General features: G+C 40.8%; 1 protein-coding gene across 4 annotated transcripts; it reads left to right on the forward strand.

The window, feature by feature from the left end:
• Window positions 1–2474: 2474 nt before the first annotated feature.
• LOC106608127 (uncharacterized) lies at window positions 2475–26126 on the forward strand. 4 transcript variants are annotated; one of them, XM_082977014.1, is made up of 12 exons: window positions 2475–2626; window positions 2822–3151; window positions 16887–16943; window positions 17415–17513; window positions 17631–17659; window positions 17933–18004; window positions 24235–24599; window positions 24790–24854; window positions 24987–25092; window positions 25235–25387; window positions 25500–25594; window positions 25741–26126. In XM_082977014.1, the coding sequence occupies exons 1-7, from the start codon at window positions 2566–2568 to the stop codon at window positions 24361–24363; spliced, it is 777 nt and encodes a 258-aa protein (XP_082833140.1). In that variant the 5' UTR covers window positions 2475–2565; the 3' UTR covers window positions 24364–24599; window positions 24790–24854; window positions 24987–25092; window positions 25235–25387; window positions 25500–25594; window positions 25741–26126. The 4 variants fall into 4 exon arrangements, with proteins under 4 accessions (XP_082833140.1, XP_082833139.1, XP_014061345.3 ...); XM_082977013.1 differs by having other exon boundaries at window positions 17367–17513; window positions 25741–26125; XM_014205870.3 differs by lacking the exons at window positions 24235–24599; window positions 24790–24854; window positions 24987–25092; ... (1 more) ...; window positions 25500–25594; window positions 25741–26126 and adding an exon at window positions 18093–19068 and having other exon boundaries at window positions 17367–17513.
• The last annotated feature ends 1085 nt before the right edge of the window (window positions 26127–27211 follow it).

Consider the following 27211-nt stretch of genomic DNA (forward strand, 5'->3'; position numbering starts at 1 on the left):
TCTGAGGAAGCACAGTTCCCGCTCGGCCCAGTCAAAACTGTTCGCTGCTCTGGCACCCCAATGGTGGAATAAGCTCCCTCACGACGCCAGGACAGCGGATTAAATCACCACCTTCCGGAGATACCTGAAACCCCACCTCTTTAAGGAATACCTAGGATAGGATAAAGTAATCCTTCTAACCCCCCAGCCCCCCCCCCCCCCCCCCCCCTTAAAATATTTAGATGCACTATTGTAAAGTGGTTGTTCCACTGGATATCATAAAGTGGATGCACCAATTTGTAAGTCGCTCTGGATAAGAGCGTCTGCTAAATGACTTAAATGTTAAATGTAAATGTTAATTGTGTCACTGAGAATTTAAAGGTGAAGTCAATAAAGGTCTCTTTTCTATTCTCAGTCTCAAGCCGTTAAAGGTACCAACCCTGACCCAACATTTAAGAAACACTGCTTTACAGGAACGTTGCTAACTTCTACATATCAAGATGGCACTTGGAAGATGTACTACAGTATGTCTGCACACATCATACTGATGGAGGGTTTTTTCCTGGGACTGTGGAGATGACATCACCATCTTCCGTGCCCTTGTCTTTAATATCTAGTTCAGGAGAAGAACATCCTCTTTTAAATAACTCTTCATCATCAGACACATACAGTAGAGAGCAGTATGTTTGTTCACTCATCACTGATATCAGGAGAAAGGATCAGGTTTGATAGTCACTTTAATGTCATTAAATCTTGTGAAGTTATTCAGATTATAGGAACATAACAAGAACACATAGAGGTGTCAATGGAGGTCTTCACTTATCCCCTTTCAGTCAGCTGACACGTCAGCTTCCTGTTGTTGTCCTCCCTCTGGAGTGTCACAGTCAGAGTGATGTCACAGGAAGATCATTGTGTTAGCTGGTCTCATCCACCCAGCTCAGAGTAACACCACTAATGATGAGTGGGTTACAGTTTCCATAATAGCTGAACATGCTCCCTGCATGTTCATTTCACTGTTCCATCAGGCTGTGTATCTGTCATTGACGTAGACTGTGAGACTGTGAAAGAAAAGGAGATAGTTTACTGTCACAAATACATCTAATATATCAAATTGAATGTATTCAAACAGTAATACTCACTATTTAGAAGTGACAAATAAAAAGCTTCATCCACTCCACATTTTGTTCCATTCTTAAGGTTCTCTTTACAAATGTAGACTCCAGCATCCTCAGCTTTGTCATCACTAACATGTAGAGAACAGATAGACCCAACACTGAATCTGGCTGTTCTGTTAGTTTGTTTTCCTTTCCTGACCTCCCCTATTGACCTCTTCAATAGTACCAGTAGATGCGTCTCTGTTATAGATCCATGTAGTTGAGGAACAGTCTGGATAAACCACATTGTTACACGGCAGACTGACATCATCTCCCACTCTGGAGAACATAGAGAGAGTGTCTGACACCTGGATAGGCAGAATATGTCTCTAATTTAAAAAAAAATATGATTTGGGCACATTTTGTTAAACACAGTGCTGAAATTGTGTTTTGGACTTGAGAGAGTAAGACAGTGTTTGACATATTACTGAAGTATCGACCAGTCACGAGAAGAACAGTGCTGATCAGTAGCTTCATCATATATGTACATTTACATTTGAGTCATTTAGTAATTACTTCATTCATCTTTTGTCCCAGGTGGGACAACCACATACTGTATCACAGTCATAGTAAGTACATTTTTCCTCAAAGTAGCTATCAGCATAGTCAGAGCTAGTAAAGGGAAAAAAAGAGACGGGGGTGAGCATTCTCACCAAGGTTGTCACGCCCTGATCTGTTTCACCTGTTCTTGTGATTGTCTTCACTCCCTCCAGGTGTCGCTTGTTTTCCCCGGTGTATTTATCCCTGTGTTTCCTGTCTCTCTGTGCAATTACATTGTTTCTTATTCAGGAGTGGTGTTTAAAAAAAAAACTGGAAAACCCCTAAATTATCACATGATGAAAATCAGAAAATCACAACCAATAACACTTTCACGTGTGTGTTTGTAATAGAATTTGTAATAGCTTCCAATACCATCGCATTAAAAAAACAAGGCACTTTCCATCATAGCTTAGAATTAAGCGCTTTCTTTCTTGTATGTTCAAGTCAGCCAGCGTGGTTTTCCTGTGCGCCTGCTTTTTCTATTCACTTTTTGCTAGTCCTCCCGGTTTTGACCCCTGCCTGTTTCCAGACTCTGTACCTGCCTGCCTGACCATTCTACCTGCCCTAACCTCGAGCCTGCCTGCCACTCTGTACCTCCTGGAGTCTGAACTGATTTTGACCTTTTGCCTGTCCAAGACCATTCTCTTGCCTACCCTTTTGGATTATAATGAATATAAAAAACTTAAACCATCTGCCTCCCGTGTCTGCATCTGGGTCTCGCCTTGTGCCCTAATAAAGGTGTCAGAAACTAGAGACAAAAACATGACCACATTGAGGAAGTGATTCTACAGTGGTGAATAGAGATGCTGCTGTATGGTGAGAAACTCATATTGCTGAGACACTCTGACAGAGGAAAGAGACAGAAACAGAGGGGAGAGAGAGAGGGGGGATCATGGCTGACATCCATCATTCATTTTTGGGATTGCTTGTGACTGTTTTGTACCTACTATCAGGTAAGACAGAGGAGAGAATAACAATTATATTTATTTAGAGATCATTCAACACGGAAAACCATCAATCTGAAAAATATACATACTGAACAGTATATTACACTATTCACACCTGAAGAATATCAATAAGAATACCTATGAAATATAATGTCATCTGTATTACCAGTTAATAATTATCTGATGTCATACTCCTTCCAGGTGTCAGTGGAGAAACTCTCTCTATGTTCTCCAGAGTGGGAGATGATGTCAGTCTGCCGTGTAACAATGTGGTTTATCCAAACTGCTCCTCAACTACATGGATCTATAACAGAGCTGGATCTAAAGTAACTATTGAAGAGGTCGCATTGGGGAAGATCAAAGTTGAGAAGACAGAGAGAGCAGACAGACTGAGTTTAGAGTCTAACTGTTCTCTACATGTTAGTGATGTCAGTGCTGAGGATGCTGGACTCTACACCTGTCGACAGTTCCTTACAGAGACTGGACCAAGACATGGAGGTGATGCCCCTGTTCATCTGTCTGTTCTAACTAGTGAGTATTACTGTTTAAATCAGTTTAAATGTCACTGTGTACAAGTGTAGTGTTTATAATCATATGCAAAACAGCCAACAAGTACTGTATACCTATTTCTGGGTCGAGAAATTCACTTGATTTTGTTATTCAGACAGTTCTGATGTAACTACTCTAATTCCCATCAAGACAACCAACAGTACTCCACAACAGTATAAGACTGGTCATGTAAAAACAGCCCCAAACATATTCATAGGAAGTTCTACTTGTATATTGCTCCTCCTCACAGTTGCCCATGTCCCTTAATGTTGAGGATGTGGTTGTTACTGACAAGAAGCACATGATTGAGCTCTTTAATCACCACTTCATTAAGTCAGGATTCCTATTTGACTCAGCCACGCCTCCTTGCCCGTCCAACAATTCTTCATCACCCACCCCTTCTAATGCGACCGGCCCGATGTTCCTCCCTCTTTTTCCACTGCCCGCTACAAAGTTTCTCCCTGCAGATGGTCACTGAGTCCGAGGTGCTAAAGGAGCTCCTTAAACTTGACCCCAAAAAACGATCTGGGTCAGATGATTAAGACCCTTTCTTCTTTAAGGTTGCTGCCCCTATAATCGCCAAGCCTATCTCTGGCCTTTTTAACCTGTCTCTCCTCTCTGGGGAGGTTCCCGTTGCTTGGAAGGCAGCCACTGTTAGTCATTTAATTTAAAGGGGAGATCAAGCTGAACCTAACTGTTATAGGCCTATTTCTATTTTGACCTGTTTATCAAACGTCTTGGAAAAACTTGTCACCCCAGCTGCCAAACTAACCCTGATTCAGATGAGCATCCAACCCATGCTAGATTACGGAGATTTATAGATCGGCAGGTAAGGATGCTCTCGAGCGGCTAGATGTTATTTACCATTCGGCCATCAGATTTGCCACTGTCGTGTCTTTGGGGGTACCATTAAACTGAAGATATGTTTATCAATTAGCTCCCTGTAATTATTATCACGCGATTAAACTGATTAATCGTTTAATTGTAATTAACTAGGAGGTCGGGGCACCAAGGAGAATATTCAGATTACAAAGCTATTATTTTCCTAATATAACTTTCCTGTACTATAATATTATATTCTATTATAGTATAGGTCGATTATCTTCTTAAGTTTAAATGGTGTATTTACCTCTAGTCCAGTCTCATTCCAAAACGTCGTAAATTGTTGTATCTGCACGAACCCAGTCTTTACTAAAATCATCCATACATCAATTGTCTTAAAATCATTTATTTACTACACTAAGTAATTAACAGAAAAACATACAAACAGTAATTATTGTCACAAAGGATTGGTATCGGAATGTGCCCTTGTGGGCTAAGCAGTCAGGTCGGCCTGTTGAACAATGGGTCATAAAAGGTCGGCTGAGAAGTTACACAGGGTGATTTAATATTAACAATTGACAATTGAAGGCTCACTCTTTCAGGAACAATTGCAATCAATATATATTTACGCTCAGTGTGTCGTTCTGATTCTTGTTGGAGAGTAGTTCTGTTGGGGAGTTTTGTCCGCGTTCTCTCTCTCTCTCTCTCGGTTAGAATGGATCTTTCAGAGCGACCTTCATTAATGTCGTCATCGAATGGTTGCTTCGTTGGTCTTCGCGTTCAATGATGTAATTTACTTAGCTGCAGACTAATAATTAATATCAAAGACTTGTTCTTATTCTGTCGGTATCAATAGTCTAAAAGTTAACCACGTGGTATGGTTCACTTTCAGTAGAGGAATTGGAAGGTATAAACCTATTAGCCATGAGTGTAGGCCTGGTCTGGAGAAATGTAAATCAGGGAGTGTTTTATAGTGCCCATCGAACAGGCTGGTCAAATGACGCCTGGTCCTGTATATGTCCCTGGGGCGTGCCTATGACTGAGTTAGATTTGGTTACAGAAATACAATTCTATCACATTACATCAGTACATAGCATCTCAATGTCTTACAAAAGCTTTATCCTTATCAATACATTCCATACACCCATATGAGGCAAGTCTTAAACTGAATCTATTATATAAACAGTTTTATGGTAATATGGCTATATTGTCTCTTCTGAGTATCACAAAATTGTACCAAGCGGATGAGTTCGTAGCTGGATTCTTCAACAATCTTCCATACCTTCTCCAGCACACACATGTCGCTCGGTTCTCCAATTCTATGAGTTGGAAGAATTTCCTTTGTCTCTCTATGAAACATGGGGTAGGAGATTCTCCTCAGAGGGTTTTTTACAACCCTGGGTTGGGGGGAAGGTAGGTTGGGTGATGGTACGAAGGGGAGGGGGTCAACTGTCCTTCCTGTACCCAAAGAGGCCAACGTCATGACATACCCCCCTGGTGGTTTGGATCTTGTTTATCCTGCAAGTTACAAATCAACATAAAATCATGACCACGTGATGTCCCATTGGTAGATCATCGTTGCAGTCCTCTCTGGTGGTTGAACTTGGTAGGCTCTCTGAAAGCGGAGCCGTCCACCACAAGGATGGGCAGTTGATGTCCGGTTGGTGATCGCCGTTGCGGTCTCCTCAATTGGTGTACCTTGGTAGGTTCCCTGGAAGCTGTAAAGTACCCCAGGAAGGGCCAGGGGATGTCCTGGTTGGTGATCGCCGTTGCGGTCCCCCCCCTCTGGTGGTTTACCTTGGTAGTCTCTCTGACAGCGGGCATGCCGCCACAAGGATAGGCTGTGGGTGTCTGGATTTGGGGTCGCCGTTCCGGACCCGTCGTCCAGACTGGAAGATCTGGGCAGTAACTTAGGCAGATGTTAACAACGCACACACACTCATGAAATATATATAATTACATTCATTCCCCAATGAGCGGCGTTGTGGCACTAAGTGATGGTTGTATGGGGACTTTGTTTATGGCTCTATCACTTCCTAAGTGTCAAAGGAACTGAACCGAAAAGGAATGAAAGCATAAACAAAACAAAAATATACAAAATATAGTTCACACAAAAAAATCATCTAATTGGACTGTATTCTATATACGTCCAATGTTCTGGCAAAATGATTATCATGGCATTGTCTCTAATGCCATATCTAGGGTTTTCCTACTTGGTGTGTTGCTTAGGCGCTATCCTAAGTTGATAACTATATGATAAGTCTACAGCTGTAATGAACTAGTTTTGGGCAGTCTACAGGTATGACCTACAGACTTCTGGGAAGAAAACTGGTGAGTGCTGTTGAGTCAAAGGCCTAGAAGTAAATGTTCAACTTTACTAAGGCTGGTATATTGTTTGGGCCCTTAAGTGGTCCTAGCATAAATCCTAATTGGATGTTCCGTTGTGCATGTGCGTTTATGCTTACACAAGCGCGCATGTCAAGGGAAGAAAACCAAGTATCCGGGCAGATTACAACTTGTTCAGAATGAGTCTGACGTAGTCAGGTAATTTTCAGGTCAATGCCTGGAGGTCAGTCAGAATTGGTGTCAAGGAAGTCTGTAGTAGTTTTCTACAAGTCACTGTCTTCCACTATTGTAGTGGCGATAGGTATGAAGTCTATTTCATAGCTATGTTATCCACGGAGGAGCTAACCTCACGACGGAAGTACTCTTTAAGTATTGGACCAGTCATACGTGGTGTGATCATGGTTCATGACTTCTAATAATTTTACTCCTGAATGGAGGGTCCTATTTATTAGTGACATGTGTGTTAACCATTGGAAGAGTGCACTGGAGATTCCCCTCCACGTGTTGCACTCTGAGTGACTCCTATGTCGCTGTTGTCAATGGTAATTTGATTTGTTAAGTCTCTAACCTTCTTACTGATTGTAGCTGGTATTGGTACTGGTACTCAAGGGGACCAGTTATCCTACCGATTTATTCTGAAATATTATCTACCGGAACACATGATTGGAGCATTTTACTAGTTGTATTGTAGTTGAACCTACGCATGGCAAAGAATGATTATTGTTGCCATTAGTTTTGGAGGTGGACAAGTCCACTGGACTTCCTTTACGACCAGTGTGGTACACCTCAGTACTATCTTAGATGTCTTCTAAGATAATCCCCGTCTAGGGGCCTGTCTGCTCCTCACTGTTCTCGTAGGAGAGTTTACAACTAGATTTGATTTATGCTCTGGCGGCCTCGTACGCTGTTGTCCGTAGTCTCGACCCCCCCACCGGCCTCGATGAGGCTCATCATGGGTCTGGGCTACTATTCCCCCCCTTTGTGCCTCGGGACCCCCCCACCAGCGGGTGGTGTTGGTGTCCGATGCGCAAATGAAAAGGTCGGACCCTATGTACGAGTTGTCAGCGGCCGGGTTTTTATGAGAGTGGCTGTAACCTTTCAACCAAATCTCCTGGTGTTTGTGCTTCAAAACGCTCAGTGGTTGTCGAGGCATGTCAGTCACCACCGCGTCCGCGTGTGGCAACCTCTTCATTACCTGTGAACTGAGACGAGGATATCGGTCTGTGATATCGCAAAGTGTTTCACAAGTGGGAGTCATCGGGTCAGTTGCTGGACTGACACCATTAGTGTCATTGTAAGGGGTGACAGTCCCCAACAAAGCGGAAGGTGTATCATCGGAAGCAGAGTATACTCTGCGCATCAATGTTTTTCTTGCTGGGACGGCCGCAGTGCTTGCGGAAGTGTCCAAAGGGAAAGAAAAGTTCATCTCAACTACCGTATTACATGACTGCAAGGAGGAGGGAAGTTGCTTATTCACAGAGACAGCTGGCTCGAAATCATGAAAAGAATGGTCAATCAGGTTGGCTGATGGAATGTGTCGAGATATCGTACTATCTCCGTGGATCGGATTTTGTACCAAGAGGTTTCTAAACGTCTTTTTCTCAAGGGGTGCTTTCGACAGATACCCCTCGTGAAGGACTGCGTTGCAGCTAGCGTTAGGGGGAGACGGTGTGGTCAGTGGAGAAGGCACTGTGGCCTGTGACCATACCTGGTTGGTTTTCCAATCCATCAATGGGAGTAACCGATCCATCAAGTCTGCTCCAAGTAGCAGGGTTACAGTTTTGAGGCTGGTAACATACACAGGGTGAACGAGCGATACGTCCTGGAAGTGTAGTTTCAGCATGACTCTCAATGTGAGAGGCGAGGTAGTCTGAGTGACCCCTCGAAGTTTAGTGTCGCATCGTTCCACTTTTAACCAACGTTTAGTTGGTTTCAAAGCCCTTTTGAGATCATCAAACAATGTTTGAGAGATGAGTGATATTGTCGCACCCGAATCAATTAGCGCATGACAAGCTAAGCAGTCCTCCAGGACTGTTTCCAGGTATGGCCGTTTAGATTCGTGGTTAGTGGACATATTCCCCACAAAGTGGAGTGGTCGTTCGCAACGACGTGATGTGCCATGTCTGTTCAAGATGGAAGCAGATTGACTTTTCTGATTTTGAGTGGGCTTGGCTTTAACGAAGCGTTTGACCTTTTTCTTCGCAACTTTTGTATCAGAGTCTATGGACAGAGCCCGGGGGCTTGTTTCTTGATCAAGCGGGCCCTGGATAGGGTCTTGAGTGAGAGCGGGAGAAATGTGAACTTTAACCTGTTAGGGCTAGGGGGCAGTATTTGCACGGCTGGATAAAAAAAATGTACCCGATTTAATCTGGTTACTAATCCTACCCAGTAACTAGAATATGCATATACTTATTAGATATGGATAGAAAACACTCTAAAGTTTCTAAAACTGTTTGAATGGTGTCTGTGAGTATAACAGAACTCATTTGGCAGGCAAAACCCTGAGACATTTTCTGACAGGAAGTGGATACCTGATGTGTTGTATTACCTTAAACCTATGCCATTGAAAAACACAGGGGCTGAGGAATATTTTTGGCACTTCCTATTGCTTCCACTAGATGTCACCAGCCTTTACAAAGTGTTTTGAGTCTTCTGGAGGGAGATCTGACCGAACAAGAGCCATGGAACGATGATGGCCCATTAGACACCTGGCGCGCGAGTTCATGTTGGGTACCCTCGTTCCAATACGTTATAAAAGAGTATGCATTCGTCCACCTTGAATATTATTCATGTTCTGGTTAAAAAAGGCCCTAATGATTTATGCTATACAACGTTTGACATGTTTGAACGAACGTAAATATATTTTTTCCCCTCGTTCATGAAGTGAAGTCCGGCGGGCTTAGATCATGTGCTAACAAGACGGAGATTTTTGGACATAAATGATGAGCTTTTTTGAACAAAACTACATTCGTTATGGACCTGTGATACCTGGAAGTGACATCTGATGAAGAGAATCAAAGGTAATGGATTATTTACATAGTATTTTCGATTTTAGATCTCCCCAACATGACGACTAGTCTGTATCGCAATGCGTATTTTTCTGGGCGCAGTGCTCAGATTATTGCAAAGTGTGATTTCCCAGTAAGGTTATTTTTAAATCTGGCAAGTTGATTGCGTTCAAGAGATGTAAATCTATAATTCTTTAAATGACAATATAATATTTTACCAATGTTTTCTCATTTTTATTATTTAATTTGTGATGCTGACTTGACTGCCGGTTATTGGAGGGAAACGATTTCCTCAACATCAATGCCATAGTAAAACGCTGTTTTTGGATATAAATATGAACTTGATAGAACTAAAAATGCATGCATTGTCTAACATAATGTCCTAGGAGTGTCATCTGATGGAGATTGTAAAAGGTTAGTGCATCATTTTAGCTGGTTTTATGGTTTTGGTGACCCTGTCTTTGAATTGACAAAACATTACACACAACTCTTGTAAATGTACTGTCCTAACATACTCTAAATTTATGCTTTCGCCGTAAAACCTTTTTGAAATCGTAAAACGTGGTTAGATTAAGGAGATGTTTATCTTTCAAAGGGTGTAAAATAGTTGTATGTTTGAAAAATTTGAATTTTGACATTTATTTGGATTCAAATTTGCCGCTCTTGAAATGCACCTGCTGTTGATGGAGTGCACCACGGGGGGGACGCCTGCGTCCCACCTAGCCCATAGAGGTTAACGTCCATGCTATGGGTGTTAATTCCTGCGGACCTGGTGTCCGGTAATTCCCCGTCTAGTCCTTGTGACTTATCTTTTACCCTTTTATCAAATTGTTCTCGCTTAAGTTCTTCCCGTAGTGGGACTTCTGGAGAACATTGGTCTACGTTTTGATCGTCCTTCAACCCTTTGTTACCCTTGTGCGCTGACACTTTTGGTGGGTTGGGTGCAGGAACGTAGCGAACGGGTCGATTGTAGCGGTAGTCATGTTGATGGCAGTTATTTACAGTTATTTCGACCGCGGAGGTTATTGGAATCATGGTTTCGTGGTAGAAACTGTTGTTGTGCGTCATCTCTAGACGCTCCAATACCTGATAATGCACCCTCTAACTGGAGTGAGTGCTCCTGGTTAAACTTCAAAACTGAGTGGTCAGGGCTCTTAGCGTTGTGAACTTTTGATGCCTCAAAAGCTGTGCTTGCAAGCTCTCTGAGTTGTAAGATAGGCAAGCCAACGTGGGCTGCAGGGCCCAAGTAGGTAATGAAGGTGGGATACATGTTCGACAGAAACATTTGTTTGAATGGTAACAGCTCTTCCATTCCTGTTTCTGTGAATAGGCCAAAGTAAGCTGAACGAAGCCTATGATAGAAAGCTTGTGGGTGTTCGTTCCGAGCTTGTTTGACGGTGTTAGCCAGTGAGCTATCGTGTTTGCGAGTCGCAGAACCACTGAATTCTAATTTCAAAGCTGTGGCAAGTTTAGCATAGTCATTTAGCACGTGTTGCTGTTGTAGACGAATGAACCTCGTCACGTGTCTTTTCGACGTTCGCGTCAACAGGTAAACCCTGTCAGAACCCGTAGCGTTCGGGTAGCCACCCAACGCGTCCTCTATGTCAGCTAGGAACGTCTCAGTATCGTTTGGCTGACCTGGAACGGGGTCAAAGGTGGGGAAATTCTTGACGAGTTTGTCAAGGCATTCTGCGCCAAGCGGGCGGAGAGGGTTGGCTTCATCCTGTGGAGAAATTGGGGCCGAAAGGCCAAGAGAAGAAGCCAAGCCTTGTTGTTGTTGGCCAAGAGGCGCCATATTACTCAGTGCCGAAGGGCCAAGAGGAGAAGACTGAGGGACACATGAGGGAGGCAAGGTCTGAAACCTATTGTCTTCACTCCTGTGAGTACAGGGCTCCGGTTGCTTGGATGGGAAGTCGCGCTGTAGAGCGTGACCATTCTGGATTTCCTCCAGATGGTACCTAAGGGTGGAATTCTGCTGCATTGCAGAGTCCACTTGAGTGCTTAGAGTACTGATTTTGGACACGTGAGTGTCACACCTGCTCCTTTCGATCTCAAACTTATCTGTCATGGTTTGCAGATAGAGGTCTTGAGTACGGAGCGAGAGATTCAGTGATGAGATTTCCTCTGCTTGCTTAGAAGTCAATATTTCCAACCTCATCACCTGAGTTCTCTCATCATTCATTTGGTCAGCGACTTAAATAAGTTCTGCTGATTTATCATCCAACTTTGTCATTGTGTTCATTAACTGATCGTCTTTGGTTTGCAGCGCTTTGAGGAGCACCGTGTTATTTTGAGTAACATTCAACAAAACAGCATGCATGTTGTCAAGTTGAGCGCTCCTGTTTGTAGATAACTCTTCGGATTTATCTAGTTTGGCGTGGACATCATCGTATTTAGTTTTGGCTAAATCGAGTTGTTCCTGTAGAAAACGATTTTGTTGAAGAGCTTGTGCTTGTTCATCGTCATACGTTTTTGCAATTACATTTAATTGTTCAGTTTTCGAACGCAGTTCCATAGCTAGCAGAATTTTTCCCTTTTCTGCATTTGTGATTGGTTTTCCGGTTCTCTCCACCTGTCCCTTTATGTCTACCGTTACCTGCTCGTGCTTCAGCTGTGCACTGCGGTATTGGACAGATGGCAATCTCGGATGGCAAGACATCAGAGCTAGACTGGAGAGAACCTTTACGAGGCCTGCGCCCGATGGTTGATTTTGGAAAACATTGTTGTCTGTTTTTCCACTAATGGCATAATTAGGGTTGTTATCGCTGCTGAGGTCAGAGATCAATCCATTTACGGGTGGAGGTTCACTAATTAGCGGGCGAGTGGGAACCACCCCCTCTGATAGCTTGCACATTATTCGAACATTTGAAAGGAAAAAAATGTTTTTCCTAATTTTCCAAAATGTGGTTTTGGAATGTGGAAAACTGCAAAGACGATTTTAATCTATTTATAGACGTTAATGAACCATCAGTACTGTACAGTACTGTGGAAGTTGGACGTGAATGAATTTGCAAAAGCAAATTGAATTAATCAATGCCAATGATTAGTCCTACCTGGGTAGGCTATCTGGGTATTAAACTTGAATTACCTGAGAGGTTGCTTCATCCAGGTTAATATGCAAAGTTTAAGTTGTCTCATTTAATTGGAAGAACCTAGAAAGGTATGTTCGACAATTTAACTAAATAAATTGAATGAGACGATAATCCATACAATCTCCATTGATTGGATATCATAAGTGTAAACCGTAGTTCAAATGTTGGGACCCTTCACCACTAGGGTACGCACCTCCCTGGGGCTGAACGTCCGTAAAGGGGTTTTACTGACTGTGCCTTGCTAAAGCAGATTTTACTGATTAATCTATTTATGATATATCAAACCTGTATAGGCTATCTGGGAATTAACTTTCAATTAACCTGAGAGCATTGCTTCATCTAAGTTAAGTTTGGAAAAAGTTAATCATGTCTCATTGTAGACGCCCAATCAATTTTGGATATTATTTGAAAGATCCACTTGAAAAGGTAAATCTGGCAATTTCACTTGTTAGTTAAATTGAATGAGACGTGCTCCACGTTTGAATTTCCCCTAGAGATGTACTGGCAATTCTTCACCACCAGGGTGCAGAATGCTGAAATTTAAACGGAAGTACAAAGGTCGGACTTCCGTCGCGCTAGCGGAGAAATTTTAAACGTGTTACGGTGGAGGGTAAAATGTTCCCTCTCTGTTAGCTTACCCGTAATGCTAAGCTATTGCTACTTGGTTCAGGAGTATCCTTCCAAGCACCAAAATAGGATCCTTTCCCTTATGGAAAGGGTGGGTTTTCTAGTGACGTCTCACCTTAACCCCATTCAGCATATTCTGCTAGCGTTTATGTTGACCGGAGCGACACGGTACTTAACTACAAATACGCATACGGTCTGCCCACAGTCTTAGTGCGGTAGGCAAATTATTCGGCTCGGTTCCCAGACAGTTAACTTCTAATTTCTAACCTTACTCTAGAAGTTAATATTTACCGACAGAAATAGTACCGTTTGGCCTAACGGACTAAATCTGGAATTTGATCCCTACTGCTATCGACATAAGACCGGAGCTACTCTAAATAGCTTCTCTCAATGGAAAATGCACAATCACTTTGTTTACATAGCAGGCTGTTTGTACAATTCTGTTTGCACAATTGATATATAGAATTTCACAGCAAAGTCCAATTCTATCTTAGATTCCTCGCACGGGGGCTCCAAATGTATTATTAAATTGAACCAACGTGCGTTTTAGTTTGAGTCCTCACACGGGGGCACCAATATGTCGTGTCTTTGGGGGTACCATTAACCTCTTGGGGCTAGGTGGGACGCTAGCGTGCCACCCGTGGTGCACTCCATCAACAGCAGGTGCATTTCAAGAGCGGCAAATTTGAATCCAAATAAATGTCAAAATTCAAATTTTTCAAAAATACAACTATTTTACACCATTTGAAAGATAAACATCTCCTTAATCTAACCACGTTTTACGATTTCAAAAAGGTTTTACGGCGAAAGCATAAATTTAGAGTATGTTAGGACAGTACATTTACAAGAGTTGTGTGTAATGTTTTGTCAAGTCAAAGACAGGGTCACCAAAACCATAAAACCAGCTAAAATGATGCACTAACCTTTTACAATCTCCATCAGATGACACTCCTAGGACATTATGTTAGACAATGCATGCATTTTTAGTTCTATCAAGTTCATATTTATATCCAAAAACAGCGTTTTACTATGGCATTGATGTTGAGGAAATCGTTTCCCTCCAATAACCAACAGTCAAGTCAGCGTCACAAATTAAATAATTAAAATTAGAAAACATTGGTAAAATATTATATTGTCATTTAAAGAATTATAGATTTACATCTCTTGAACTCAATCAACTTGCCAGATTTAAAAATAACCTTATTGGGAAATCACACTTTGCAATAATCTGAGCACTGCGCCCAGAAAAATACGCGTTGCGATACAGACTAGACGTCATGTTGGGGAGATCTAAAATCGAAAATACTATGTAAATAATCCATTACCTTTGATTCTCTTCATCAGATGTCACTTCCAGGTATCACAGGTCCATAACGAATGTAGTTTTGTTCAAAAAAGCTCATCATTTATGTCCAAAAATCTCCGTCTCGTTAGCACATGATGTAAGCCAGCCGGACTTCTCGTCATGAACGAGGGGAAAAAATATATTTCCGTTCGTTCAAACATGTCAAACGTTGTATAGCATAAATCATTAGGGCCTTTTTTAACCAGAACATGAATAATATTCAAGGTGGACGAATGCATACTCTTTTATAACGTATTGGAACGAGGGTACCCAACATGAACTCGCGCGCCAGGTGTCTAATGGGACATCATCGTTCCATGGCTCTTGTTCGGTCAGATCTCCCTCCAGAAGACTCAAAACACTTTGTAAAGGCTGGTGACATCTAGTGGAAGCAATAGGAAGTGCCAAAATATTCCTAAGCCCCTGTGTTTTTCAATGGGATAGGTTTAAAGTCAATACAACACATCAGGTATCCACTTCCTGTCAGAAAATGTCTCAGGGTTTTGCCTGCCAAATGAGTTCTGTTATACTCACAGACACCATTCAAACAGTTTTAGAAACTTTAGAGTGTTTTCTATCCATATATAATAAGTATATGCATATTCTAGTTACTGGGTAGGATTAGTAACCAGATTAAATCGGGTACATTTTTTTTATCCAGACGTGCAAATGCTGCCCCCTAGACCCAACAGGTTAAACTGAAGATATGTTTATCAATTAGCTCCCTGTAATTATTATCACGCGATTAAACTGATTAATCGTTTAATTGTAATTAACTAGGAGGTCGGGGCACCAAGGAGAATATTCAGATTACAAAGCTATAATTTTCCTAATATAACTTTCCTGTACTATAATATTCTATTCTATTATAGTATAGGTCGATTATCTTCTTATGTTTAAATGGTGTATTTACCTCTAGTCCAGTCTCATTCCAAAACGTCGTAAATTGTTGTATCTGCACGAATCCAGTCTATACTAAAATCATCCATACATCAATTGTCTTAAAATCATTTATTTACTACACTAAGAAATTAACAGAAAAACATACAAACAGTAATTATTGTCACAAAGGATTGGTATCGGAATGTGCCCTTGTGGGCTAAGCAGTCAGGTCGGCCTGTTGAACAATGGGTCATAAAAGGTCGGCTGAGAAGTTACACAGGGTGATTTAATATTAACAATTGACAATTGAAGGCTCACTCATTCGGGAACAATTGCAATCAATATATATTTACGCTCAGTGTGTCGTTCTGATTTTTGTTGGAGAGTAGTTCTGTTGGGGAGTTTTGTCCGCGTTCTCTCTCTCTCTCGGTTAGAATGGATCTTTCAGAGCGACCTTCATTAATGTCGTCATCGAATGGTTGCTTCGTTGGTCTTCGCGTTCAATGATATAATTTACTTTAGCTGCAGACTAATAATTAATATCAAAGACTTGTTCTTATTCTGTCGGTATCAATAGTCTAAAAGTTAACCACGTGGTATGGTTCACTTTCAGTAGAGGAATTGGAAGGTAAAACCTATTAGCCATGAGTGTAGGCCTGGTCTGGAGAAATGTAAATCAGGGAGTGTTTTATAGTGCCCATCGAACAGGCTGGTCAAATGACGCCTGGTCTTGTATATGTCCCTGGGGCGTGCCTATGACTGAGTTAGATTTGGTTACAGAAATACAATTCTATCACATTACATCAGTACATAGCATCTCAATGTCTTACAAAAGCTTTATCCTTATCAATACATTCCATACACCCATATGAGGCAAGTCTTAAACTGAGTCTATTATATAAACAGTTTTATGGTAATATGGCTATATTGTCTCTTCTGAGTATCACAAAATTGTACCAAGCGGATGAGTTCGTAGCTGGATTCTTCAACAATCTTCCATACCTTCTCCAGCACACACATGTCGCTCGGTTCTCCAATTCTATGAGTTGGAAGAATTTCCTTTGTCTCTCTATGAAACATGGGGTAGGAGATTCTCCTCAGAGGGTTTTTTACAACCCTGGGTTGGGGGGAAGGTAGGTTGGGTGATGGTACGAAGGGGAGGGGGTCAACTGTCCTTCCTGTACCCAAAGAGGCCAACGTCATGACACCACCAATGCTCCTTATAGAACACATCACTGCACTCTATACTCCTAGGTAAACTGGTCATCTCTGTATACCCGTCACAAGACCCACTGGTTGACGCTTATTTATAAAACCCTATCTGAGATATCTACTGCAACCCTCATGTTTTGTCCTATATTTTGTTTTTACCCCAGGCCCCAGGAGGCCTTTTGCCTTTTGGTAGGCCGTCATTGTAAATAAGAATTTCTTCTTATCTGACTGATTGGAGTAGAGAAAGATTTAACAGATTGCAGTATAGAACTCTACAGGCAACACAGAGTGATTCAGTGGATGTGGATCCATTCTGTACTGTGATGTCACCCTTATTCACCAAAGAAAAGAGGTCACTCTATTTGTTTTCAACTACTATCCAGGGAGTACAGCCTCTACTGCAAGACCAGACTTCTCAACCACCTCCCCATATTCTGCTGGTATTGTATTTTATACTTTTTCCATTCTCAGGTGTATAGTAGATTGAGAGGGACAGCATTGGGCCAAAGTCAGATGTACTACCTTGGTCAATACACAGAGCATTAAGACCTTGTAACAAAATGTTTGCTAATTTTATGAATGTTTTATGTATTAAAAGAAGTAACTTCCCTCAATGTACTCTGAACTTTGCATGACTCTAAGACCAAGAAAATGTAGAACACTTTACATAAATGTAATGGAAAAATATGGTCTGAAAATATGTATGTTCTGGAGATCAGAGGATTTCTGACAGCGACAATATGCAACTAAACTTTCATGTTAAAGTTTTTTTACTCCGGTGTGAATTTCTGCTCATCTGTGTAACGCTGATTTCTTTCCTGCTAAAGTTAACTGTGAGTTAACAGCTCTGCATCCTCTCTCAGGTTCTCCCCCACTAAATCAAACCCACATCCCCTCTCTGGTCCTCTCAGTTACTCAGACCCTCATTCTCACTATGGGAGTAGGAGTGGCTGTGGGAGCAGCTGTGTGTGTCGTTGCTGCTGTCATCATAGCACGCAGAAGGAGAACAAGTAAAGATAACTTTGTTTTGTTTCTTTTGGGGGTTTAATGGAGTTCAGCACTGACACAGTAATAGAGCCACTTTCAATGTATCAATTCTTCTGTTTTTTTGTTGTTGCTCTTTTCAGAAGCTCAAATGACAGCTGATGACAGCATTGTGAGTAACAAAGATAATATTATTGATGTACCATGGCTTAATAAATACACCTTCTGCCCTCAACATTTAACAGGTTTTACACTCTATTCATTGTTTGAATTGATTATCATTGTTCCTCATATAGAGTCTGTATGCAGTAAACCACTCCACTCCACATCAATATACATTTTATTTGGACATTTGGAACATGATATGACCAAGTTGTTTTGAAGCATTGAGACTAATGTCCAGTTTAAATGATACATGTTTCAATCACATTTTTGACCCTTGTAGAGTCAACCTGCTGACAGAATTACCTATTCCTCCATTGACCACTTCAATCAAAATCCCCATCATAGAGTTGATGTAAGTGAAGCTATACTGAACATACTGTAATGGTATACCTCCTATACACTGTTTAAACCCTTTAGGCGTGTGTGTGTGGTCTCTGTAGGTCCAGGATGAAGATACAGTGACCTATTCCTCTGTTATACCCTGAAGCAAGGATATGCATATTCTTTATACCATTTGAAAGGAAACATTTTGAAGTTTGTGTAAATGTGAAATGATTGTAGGAGAATAACACATTAGATCTGGTAAAAGATAATACAAAGAAAGAAACATGCAGTTTTTTTGTATTTTTTTTGTTCCATCTTTGAAATGCAAGAGAAAGGCCATTATCTGACTTAGGACTCTAGCCACAATGTAGATTTTGCCCACTTGATGGCAGCAGTGTATGTGCAAAGTTTAAGACTGATCCAATGAACCATTGCATTTCTGTTCAAAATGTTGTATCAAGTCTGCCCAAATATGCCTAATTGGTCAATATATACATTTTCAAGTACATAACTGTGCACATTCCACAAACAATAGCATGGTATGTTTTCACTGTAGTAGCTACTGTAAATTGGACAATGCAGTTATATTTAACAAGAATTCAAGCTTTCTGCCCATATAAGATATGTCTATGTCCTAGAAAATGTTCTTGTTACTTAAAACGTCATACTAATCACATTAGCGCACATTAGCTCAACCGTCCCGAGGGTGGGACACCGATCTGTAGAGATCTATTAAGAGGTTAATATTTTATTGAGATAGGACAGTGAAGCGGAGACCGGACATGTAGGAGAGTTGGCGAGTCAGAAGGGCAGTGGGTCGGATTAAACCCATGCTGACTCTGGTAGCCTAAGCTGAGCATGTGTGCCAAGATCCATGGGACTAACCGCTGCACCACACTGGCCACTAAGATGTGATTTTAATGATGGTGTTATGTTTTATTTGTGTATACAGCACAATAACAGATTCTTAGACAAACATCTATTAGAAAATGTTTGCTGATAACAAACTCAATGTTAGTTTTTACCTGCATTACTCATGATTCAAATTACATTGACTAAAGTGACTTAATAAAACTAAATGTTTTGAATGTCCACTTCAGAGTTTTGGTACAAAAACATTGCATTTTTGGGATTTGTTCGAATTAATCTCTTTGTCAGTAAGAGGCATCATTGGAAAAGGAACCGTAAGCAAGCATTTCACTAACCATGATCCCATCCATTTGTTTATGTGAGTAAAGTAATTCCGTATAAAAGCAATTATGACGGAAACAGGACGTTTCAGTACAATTTTATAAATGCAGACAGGTAATTTGTTCGTTCGACATGGTGGGATCATTTTGTTTGTAAAATAAATTGTGCAAAAAATGGAGGTGGAAACGCCTTTATGTGCAAATATTGATATGCCTAACCATCATATCAAAGTAAACTTGAAGTAACGTGTGGTCCTCCCACATGGACATCTCAGTCTCCAGACTTGAAGCCCATTGAAAACCTGTGGCTTGAAGAGGGAAGTCCAAAAGTGCAGACAAAGCACATCAAGGATCTGGAAAGATTCTGTATGAAGGAAAATCCCTCTCAATGTTTTCTCAAAACTTTTTAGAAAAAGCTTCCGTGCCATTATCCTCGCAGGGTGAGTTATTGAAAGGTATTGAAAACAGGGGTGGCAATAATTTGGACACCTATCTTTTTGAGTGAGAAAATTTTACTTATTAAACAAAATCTCTTTTAACTGAGCAATTGTATTAGTAATAGCTCAGTATTTGTATTTATTTTGTCTTTTTGCTAATCTTTATAAAGGGTGTCAATTTTGGACTGACCGAATGTGCAAAATCCACAACCTAAACCCAACCCCACAGCCAAAAACAGTGTCTCTGTTCCCACGGTATCTTTCTATGACATTGCGTAAATATGTCTCAATATAAAAATAAAAAAAATCTGCAACGGTGTTGAAATATGTTCCAGTTGCTACTGTGGTGAGAAGGATTCTGACGCTCTCTCTCTATCTCGCTCTCTCTCGCTCTCTCTCGCTCAGCCTCAAGAAGTGGTCTGAGGATAAAGCCATGTTCTAATTCCTAATCCTATGGATATAGCCCCATGGGCCATATGTATCAAGCGAGTCAGAGATTACTGATTTAGGATGAGTTTTGCCTTTTAGATCTCAATTAATAAGTATACATGGATAGGGGGCCCCTGATCCTAGATCAGCACTACTCTGAAACACTTGATACATATGGCCCCTGGCCTTTAGAGGCCACTTGAGATATGCAAAAGTTACTCAAACATTCAAGCATATTGCAGAGTTACATCAATGATTTCATCAAATGTTTGATTTAAGCTTGTGCTTCTCCTGTCAATTCAGCACAAAGTCAGCAGCAACTTAACAGTAACACAATGACAGCAGTGGATCCACTCACTTTGTACCGCTGTCTGTCTGTGTCTCAATTAACTGTGGGAGCAATAGCATGGGCAGTACCATGCAACTGTAAGTAACTGAATGTGTGTACACTACTTCTGAGTTAAATGTAGTGGAGGTCCTTCGCTAGAATCAAAAACTCCTTCCTTTTGCAACAGGCCCTTGATATGTTTCTGGACATATGAGTGTACAATGTGTGGGTTTGTTTTCCTTTTTAGATACAGTATGTGCTCATAGACCACCATCCACACAAACTTTAAAGGGAGACTGCACTTCTTGATTTGGCCTCGACTGCACTTCTTGATTTGGCCTCGTTTTATATTTGGTTCATTAAAACCTGTTTGGGATAGGGGGCAGTATTTTCACGGCCGGATAAAAAACGTACCCGATTTAAACTGGTTACTACTCTTACCCAGAAATGAGAATATGCATATAATTAGTAGATCTGGATAGAAAACACTCTGAAGTTTCTAAAACTGTTTGAATGGTGTCTGGGAGTATAACAGAACTCATATGGCAGTCAAAACCCTGAGACAAATCCTAACAGGAAGTGGAAATCTGATTTGTGGAATCACATTCAAGCCTTTGCCTATGAAACACACAGTGAGTTAGGATTCATTTAGCACTTCCTAAGGCTTCCACTAGATGTCAACAGTCATTACAAAGTGGTTTGAGTCTTCTCCTGTAAAAACTGACCTAACGAGAGGCCTGGAAAGTTTGTCATAGAGGGAGGGCCATTACTATCCACGCGCATGCCCGTGGATACTCTCTCGTTCTGAAACGTTTTGTAAGACAATGCAATCGTCCGCCTTGAATATTATTGAAGTTCTGATTGAAAAAGGCCCTAAAGATTTATGTTATACAACGTTTGACATGTTTGAACGAACGTAAATACATTTTTTTTGCACATTCGTGACGACAAGTCCCATGCGCTTCGTACATTTTGAGTAGCCTTCGGAACGCGCTAACAAGAAGGAGCTATTGGGACATAAATTATTAACTTTTTCAAACAAAACTACATTTGTTGTGGACCTGGGATTTCTGGAAGTGCCTTCTGATGAAGATAATCAAAGGTAAGTGAATATTTACAATAGTATATTTGATTTTAGATGAGTCCAAGATGGCGCTAACCTGTATCGCCTAGCCTATTTTTCTGAGCATAGCACCTAGTTTATTGCAAAGTGTGATTTCCCAGTAAAGTTATTTTTAAATCTGGCAATGCGGTTGCATTCACGAGATGTTAATCTATAATTCTTTGAATGACAATATTATATTTTACCAATGTTTTCGAATAGTAATTTTGTAAATTGTAGCGCTGATTCACCTGAAGCATTTGAGGGAAAATATTTTCGGAACGTCACGCGCCGATGTAAAATGCTGTTTTTATATATAAATATGAACTTTATCGAACAAAAAATGCATGTATTGTGTAACATGATGTCCTAGGAGTGTCATCTGATGAAGATTGTCAAAGGTTAGTGCTGCATTTAGCTGTGTTTTGGGTATTTGTGATGCATGCTGGTTGCTTTGAAAATGGCAGTGTGATTATTTTTGGCAGGGTACTCTGCTGACATAATCTAATGTTTTGCTTTTGCTGTAAAGCCTTTTTGAAATCGGACAACGTGGTTCGATTCAGGAGAGGTGTATCTATAAAATGGTGTAAAATAGTAATATGTTTGAGAAATTAAAGTTATAGCATTTATGAGGTATTTGTATTTCGCGCGACGCGATTCCACTGGCTGTTGATAAGAAATGCTACCGGCCATGACTGAATTCAAACATGGGTTGGTTTCTGGGTGTGGTTTGATGTGGGTGTCTCTTGTATGTGTTCGCATGTGGAAAGAATTAGCCCAATAATTTAGACAATTAGCTTCAGCTGGCTGGGGATAGTTAGCGGCCGTCAATAAATTACACAATGTAAATGGGACAATATTTTCATATCTTTGTTGTCTTAATGAATGCTTTCAATATGTGTATATGAATTTCTAAAATGTATAGTTTGTTTGAGTTAAAGTAATTTAAATTTGGAGCTTTTGACCTTTTTAAATATTGTCTCATTGTGTAATTTACTGATGGCCCCTAAACTAGCCAAATTGACCATGGTCATTACGATCAGGTTGCAAACAGCTGCACTCTGAATTTATAATTACTATGTTGCTGCCAGCTGTGGGCAGGATTAAAATCAACCCAAACCATGGGAAACGGTTATGGTACCCTTCATTCCGTGACATACAATTTTTTCCTAACATCTCACACATCTCAGTTTTGGATAAGAATTACTTTATGATGAAAATTAACACATGGCAGTCAATTTTTATACTAGAATAAATGTTTCTGACTCGATATCGATGCCACAGGCCATTTTCAAAACAAGAAGTAGCGTTTTAGGAGTCAGTTAGCTGCAGCTAGCAAAGCAAAGGCAAGAGGAAGTGGTCTATGGACCAAGACTTTAAACACACACACACCATTCTGTGTTTTCAGTAAATCAAACCAAATTGTGCAATCCGAGTACATTTTTTTGTCAACATGATAGGATCATGCCGAATCATCCTTGATGATTTCCTGAATCACATTGATGGATAATTTATCCACAATCAAAGTGTTGATGTAGCCAGCCTTATGATGTAGCCAGCCCTTGAAGCAATTGTTCGTATACTGAACAAAAATATAAACACAACATGTAAAGTGTTGGTCCTATGTTTCATGAGCTGAAATAAAAAGTCCCAGAAATGTTCATTAGCCGTTTTCAAGAATTTGGCAGTACGTCCAACCGGCCACACAACCGCAGACCACGTGTAAGCACGACAGCCCAGGACCTCCACATCCGGCTTCTTCACCTGCGGGATCATCTGAGACCAGTCACACAGACAGCTGAGGAAACTGAGGAGTATATCTGTCAGTAATAAAGCCCTTCAGTGGGGAAAAAATCTTTTTGATTGGCCGGGCCCCCAGTGGGTGGGTCTGACTCCCAGTGGATGAGTCTATTCCCTCCCAGGCCCACCCAAAGCTGCACCCCTGCCCAGTCATGTGAAATCCATAGACTAGGGCCTAATTCATTTATTTATTCACTGATTGCCTTATATGAACTGTAACTCAGTAAAATCATTGAAATTATTGCATGTTGCGTTTATATTTAATGAGAGTATTTTAACAAGCAGTGCTGCTATTCTATGTATTTTGGTTGGTTGGGAGTCATTTGCTGCTTGGAATAAACAGCCACATCCCGTGTAATACTGCTGTCCTGCAGTCTCCTGAATAGGGTTTATGTGAATACATATGAATACATATGTCCATTGCATGAAATCCAAATAAAAATCAATTTAAATTACAGGTTGTGATGCAACAAAATAGGAAAAATGCCAAGGGGATGAATACTTTTGCAAGGCACTGTACATAGGCGTACAGAGACCCGTTATCAGCAACCATCACTCCTGTGTTCCAATGGCACGTTGTGTTAGATAATCGAAGTTCATCATTTTAAAAGGCTAATTGATCATTAGAAAACCCTTTTGCAGTTATGTTAGCACAGCTGAAAACTGTGGTGCTGATTAAATAAGCAATAAAACCGGCCTTCTTTAGATTAGTTGAGTATCTGGAGCATCAGCATTTGTGGGTTCGATTACAGGCTCAAAATGGCCAGAACAAAGACTTTCTGCTGAAACTCGTCAGTCTATTCTTGTTCTGAGAAATGAAGGCTATTCCATGCGAGAAATTGTCAAGAAACTGAAGATCTCGTACAACTCTGTGTACTGCTCCCTTCACAGAACAGCGCAAACTGGCTCAGTACATTAGACAACAACTCTTCTCTTCCAACTTGCTAGGCAATCATATCTACCTATCTATAGGGGAAGGATGGCCAGCCACACAGGAGGGTGATTTTTACTAAGGAGAAGGAGGCCGTGCTGACAGAGATGCACGCTGGACATTTTGGAGTGAAGCGCATGAATGCCAAAATCAACCTACGCTTCTTCTGACAGGGTTTGTCAAGGAGGTGGACAGCTGGGCAAGTGAAATAACCTTTTGTTCATCAATCACATTCTATTATATCTGAAATTGTTATGATTTCAGTTAAAGTCATATCAGAGAGCACAAAATGTTTCAATTTATCACTTTTTGCTTAAAGGTTTAGCCTGCCAGAAGTTTGGGAGGGCGAAGACTGTGGCACCGGAGTTGAAGCCCATCAAAGTTGTTTCACCATGGCACATGATCGGTAAGTGTACCAATTCAAATTTTGCCCTGATAAGTTGTTTTGTAATGGTTTCTTTATTTGACCACAGCAGAGTTCAATGTTATAGAATGTGTGTGTGTCAGTATCCTAACAAATACAAAAATCTGCAGACTGTATGACACAGATACGGGTAAGAATAAAGTGATCTTCTCTCTAACACTTTAAATGTTAGGGGTGGACCTCATCGGACCCTTCACTAAATCCAGGAATGGCAATGGCGACCGATCACTTTACCAAGTGGGTGGAGGCAATACCCATTAAGATCAGTAAAGGAAGAGTACATGCTTAACTCTAAATTCCCTTCTGTAACCCATTAAAAAGTTTGTTTGGAACCAAAAATAGATTTTGTTTTTTATGATACCCATCAAGGACGAGACTAGCGAGGCCACCTCCAAGGCGATGGTGGACTATCTTCAACACCCACGGTTCTCCTGAGGTCATCTTGAGTGACTGAGGTCATTGACGCTGGAACAAGGTACGGACATTATAGGTTATGTTCTGTCACCAATGGTTTGTTTTATTTACTTTTTACAATTTGTTTTTCCATGGTACATAATCAGACATATTTCAATATCTTACATTGTCAATGGATATTGCTTTCCGACCCCCTCCTCCAGGTTTGGTGAATGGACCAACCAGACCCTCAAGGCTGCCATGTGCAAGTCCCTTGATACTAGGAAGGGTGAGAGAAAAGCCTGAAGATAATGCTCTTTGCACACAACAGCAGCATCCAGGCCGAGTACAGACGAGAGCCACAGCTGTTGACTGAGGTAAACAATGCAATTGTATATAGAATTATTACATATACTGTAGTCTTTCAAATGTGTGATTGACTTAGTGTGGTTGCTTGTCTATTGCTATTTTTGTATAACGTACTTTCAGATCACTGAAACCCCACCTGATGTGGTGGAAGTTGTGGAACCAGATCAGAACACCTTCAGGCACGGACTGAGAAGGATGTGGAGGTTTTTGACCAGGTAAAAATGATTGCCTGCTGTTAATTTTTTTTATAACACTGCACTTATCCATCAAATTTTCTCACAGTGAAGTGTAACCTGTGTGTTTGCTTGTTTACGTCTCTGTCTCCTACCTTTTTCCTTTTAACTCTGCTCCTGTTCTCCAGGACACCCAGACATGGATCCACCTGATGTCCTCCATTCCCAACCATCCTCCAACTTTTCATTACATCATTTACAGCTACTGTTGTTGTCATTTTCTGCTAAGAAAGTTGTATTGCTCTATCATACAGGGCATATAATATGTGAGATACACAGATTAACTAAAAACACTAGCACTGCAAACACTCAGAACAAAGAGAGCAGCAGTGCCTGGACTTTGCAGTCTCCGTCTTCAAGTCCCCCTTCTGAGACTGGCTGCCTGTTGAGAACAAGTGACAGGCTGAATTCCACACACCAGAATTCAGTATTTTAGTCTATGATTGTCATGTGAGTGTACAAAAAATCTGTGAAAATAAATTAATGACAAAACTGTACCAAAAACGATCAAAGTTTATGTATAAAAATCAAAAATTTTGCCAGGTTGGTTTTCACAGCTGTTTCACAAGGTGTTCATTATTGTAAGTTGTCAGGTATTCTGTGATGGTATTTATTTGTTCCACGTTATTCATTGTTGTATCCTAGGACATAAATATATATATATATGAGCTATGCAAGATATTTTTTTTATCATAACAGAGGACTACTGAAATTAGATTATTTCAGTGTAGATAAGGGAAATGCAGGTTAAAATATGACAGCCAGACAAGCCAGTGTCTGAATCAAACAGCATATGCCAGCAGCATACCACCCTGCATCCTACTGCGTACTTGCTTCTGAAGTTAAGCAGGGTTGGTCCTGGTTGGTCCCTAGATGGGAGACCAGATGCTGCTGGAAGTGGTGTTGGAGAGCCATTAGGAGGCACTCTTTCCTCTGGTCTAAAAAAATATCCCAATTCCCCAGGGCAATGATTGGGGACACTGCCCTATGTAGGGTGCTGTCTTTCGGCTGGGACATTTAATGGGTGTCCTGACTCTCTGTGGTCATTAAAGATCCCATGGCACTTATTGTAAGAGTAGGGGTGTTAACCCTGGTGTCCTGGCTAAATTCCCAAGCTGTCCATCATTGCCACCTAATCATCCCCAGCTTATAATTGGCTCATTCATCCCCTGTAACTGTTCCCCAGGTTGTTGCTGTAAATGAGAATGTGTTCTCAGTCAACTTACCTTGTAAAATAAATACAAATAGATTTGCATATGAATGGAGGGTAAATTCGCTGTCCTTGGCATCTGTACGGTAAGTAACTTTAATGTGTCAAGCAGATTACATGTTTTCTTTACCATTTCCGAAACTTAGCAATGTTTAAGACATGGATTTCATGTTGTAATGTTAACAAGGTACCCAAAAGTAGTTCAAATTAATGTTTTCATTTTATTAGCTAAACAAAACTTGTTTAAACAGCGAAATTGTAGTGGAAATCAGCCTTGTTTGCATAGCGATGATGAAAACAACGTAATTTAGTCTGTAATGATCTCCAAAATTCAAATCATTAGGTCATCACACCGTTGATATAGCAACAGGCGCTAATAGTTCATCAAA

This window comes from Salmo salar, chromosome 06, assembly GCF_965601325.2.
Source record: "Salmo salar chromosome 06, fSalSal1, whole genome shotgun sequence".
Classification (NCBI taxonomy): domain Eukaryota; kingdom Metazoa; phylum Chordata; class Actinopteri; order Salmoniformes; family Salmonidae; genus Salmo; species Salmo salar.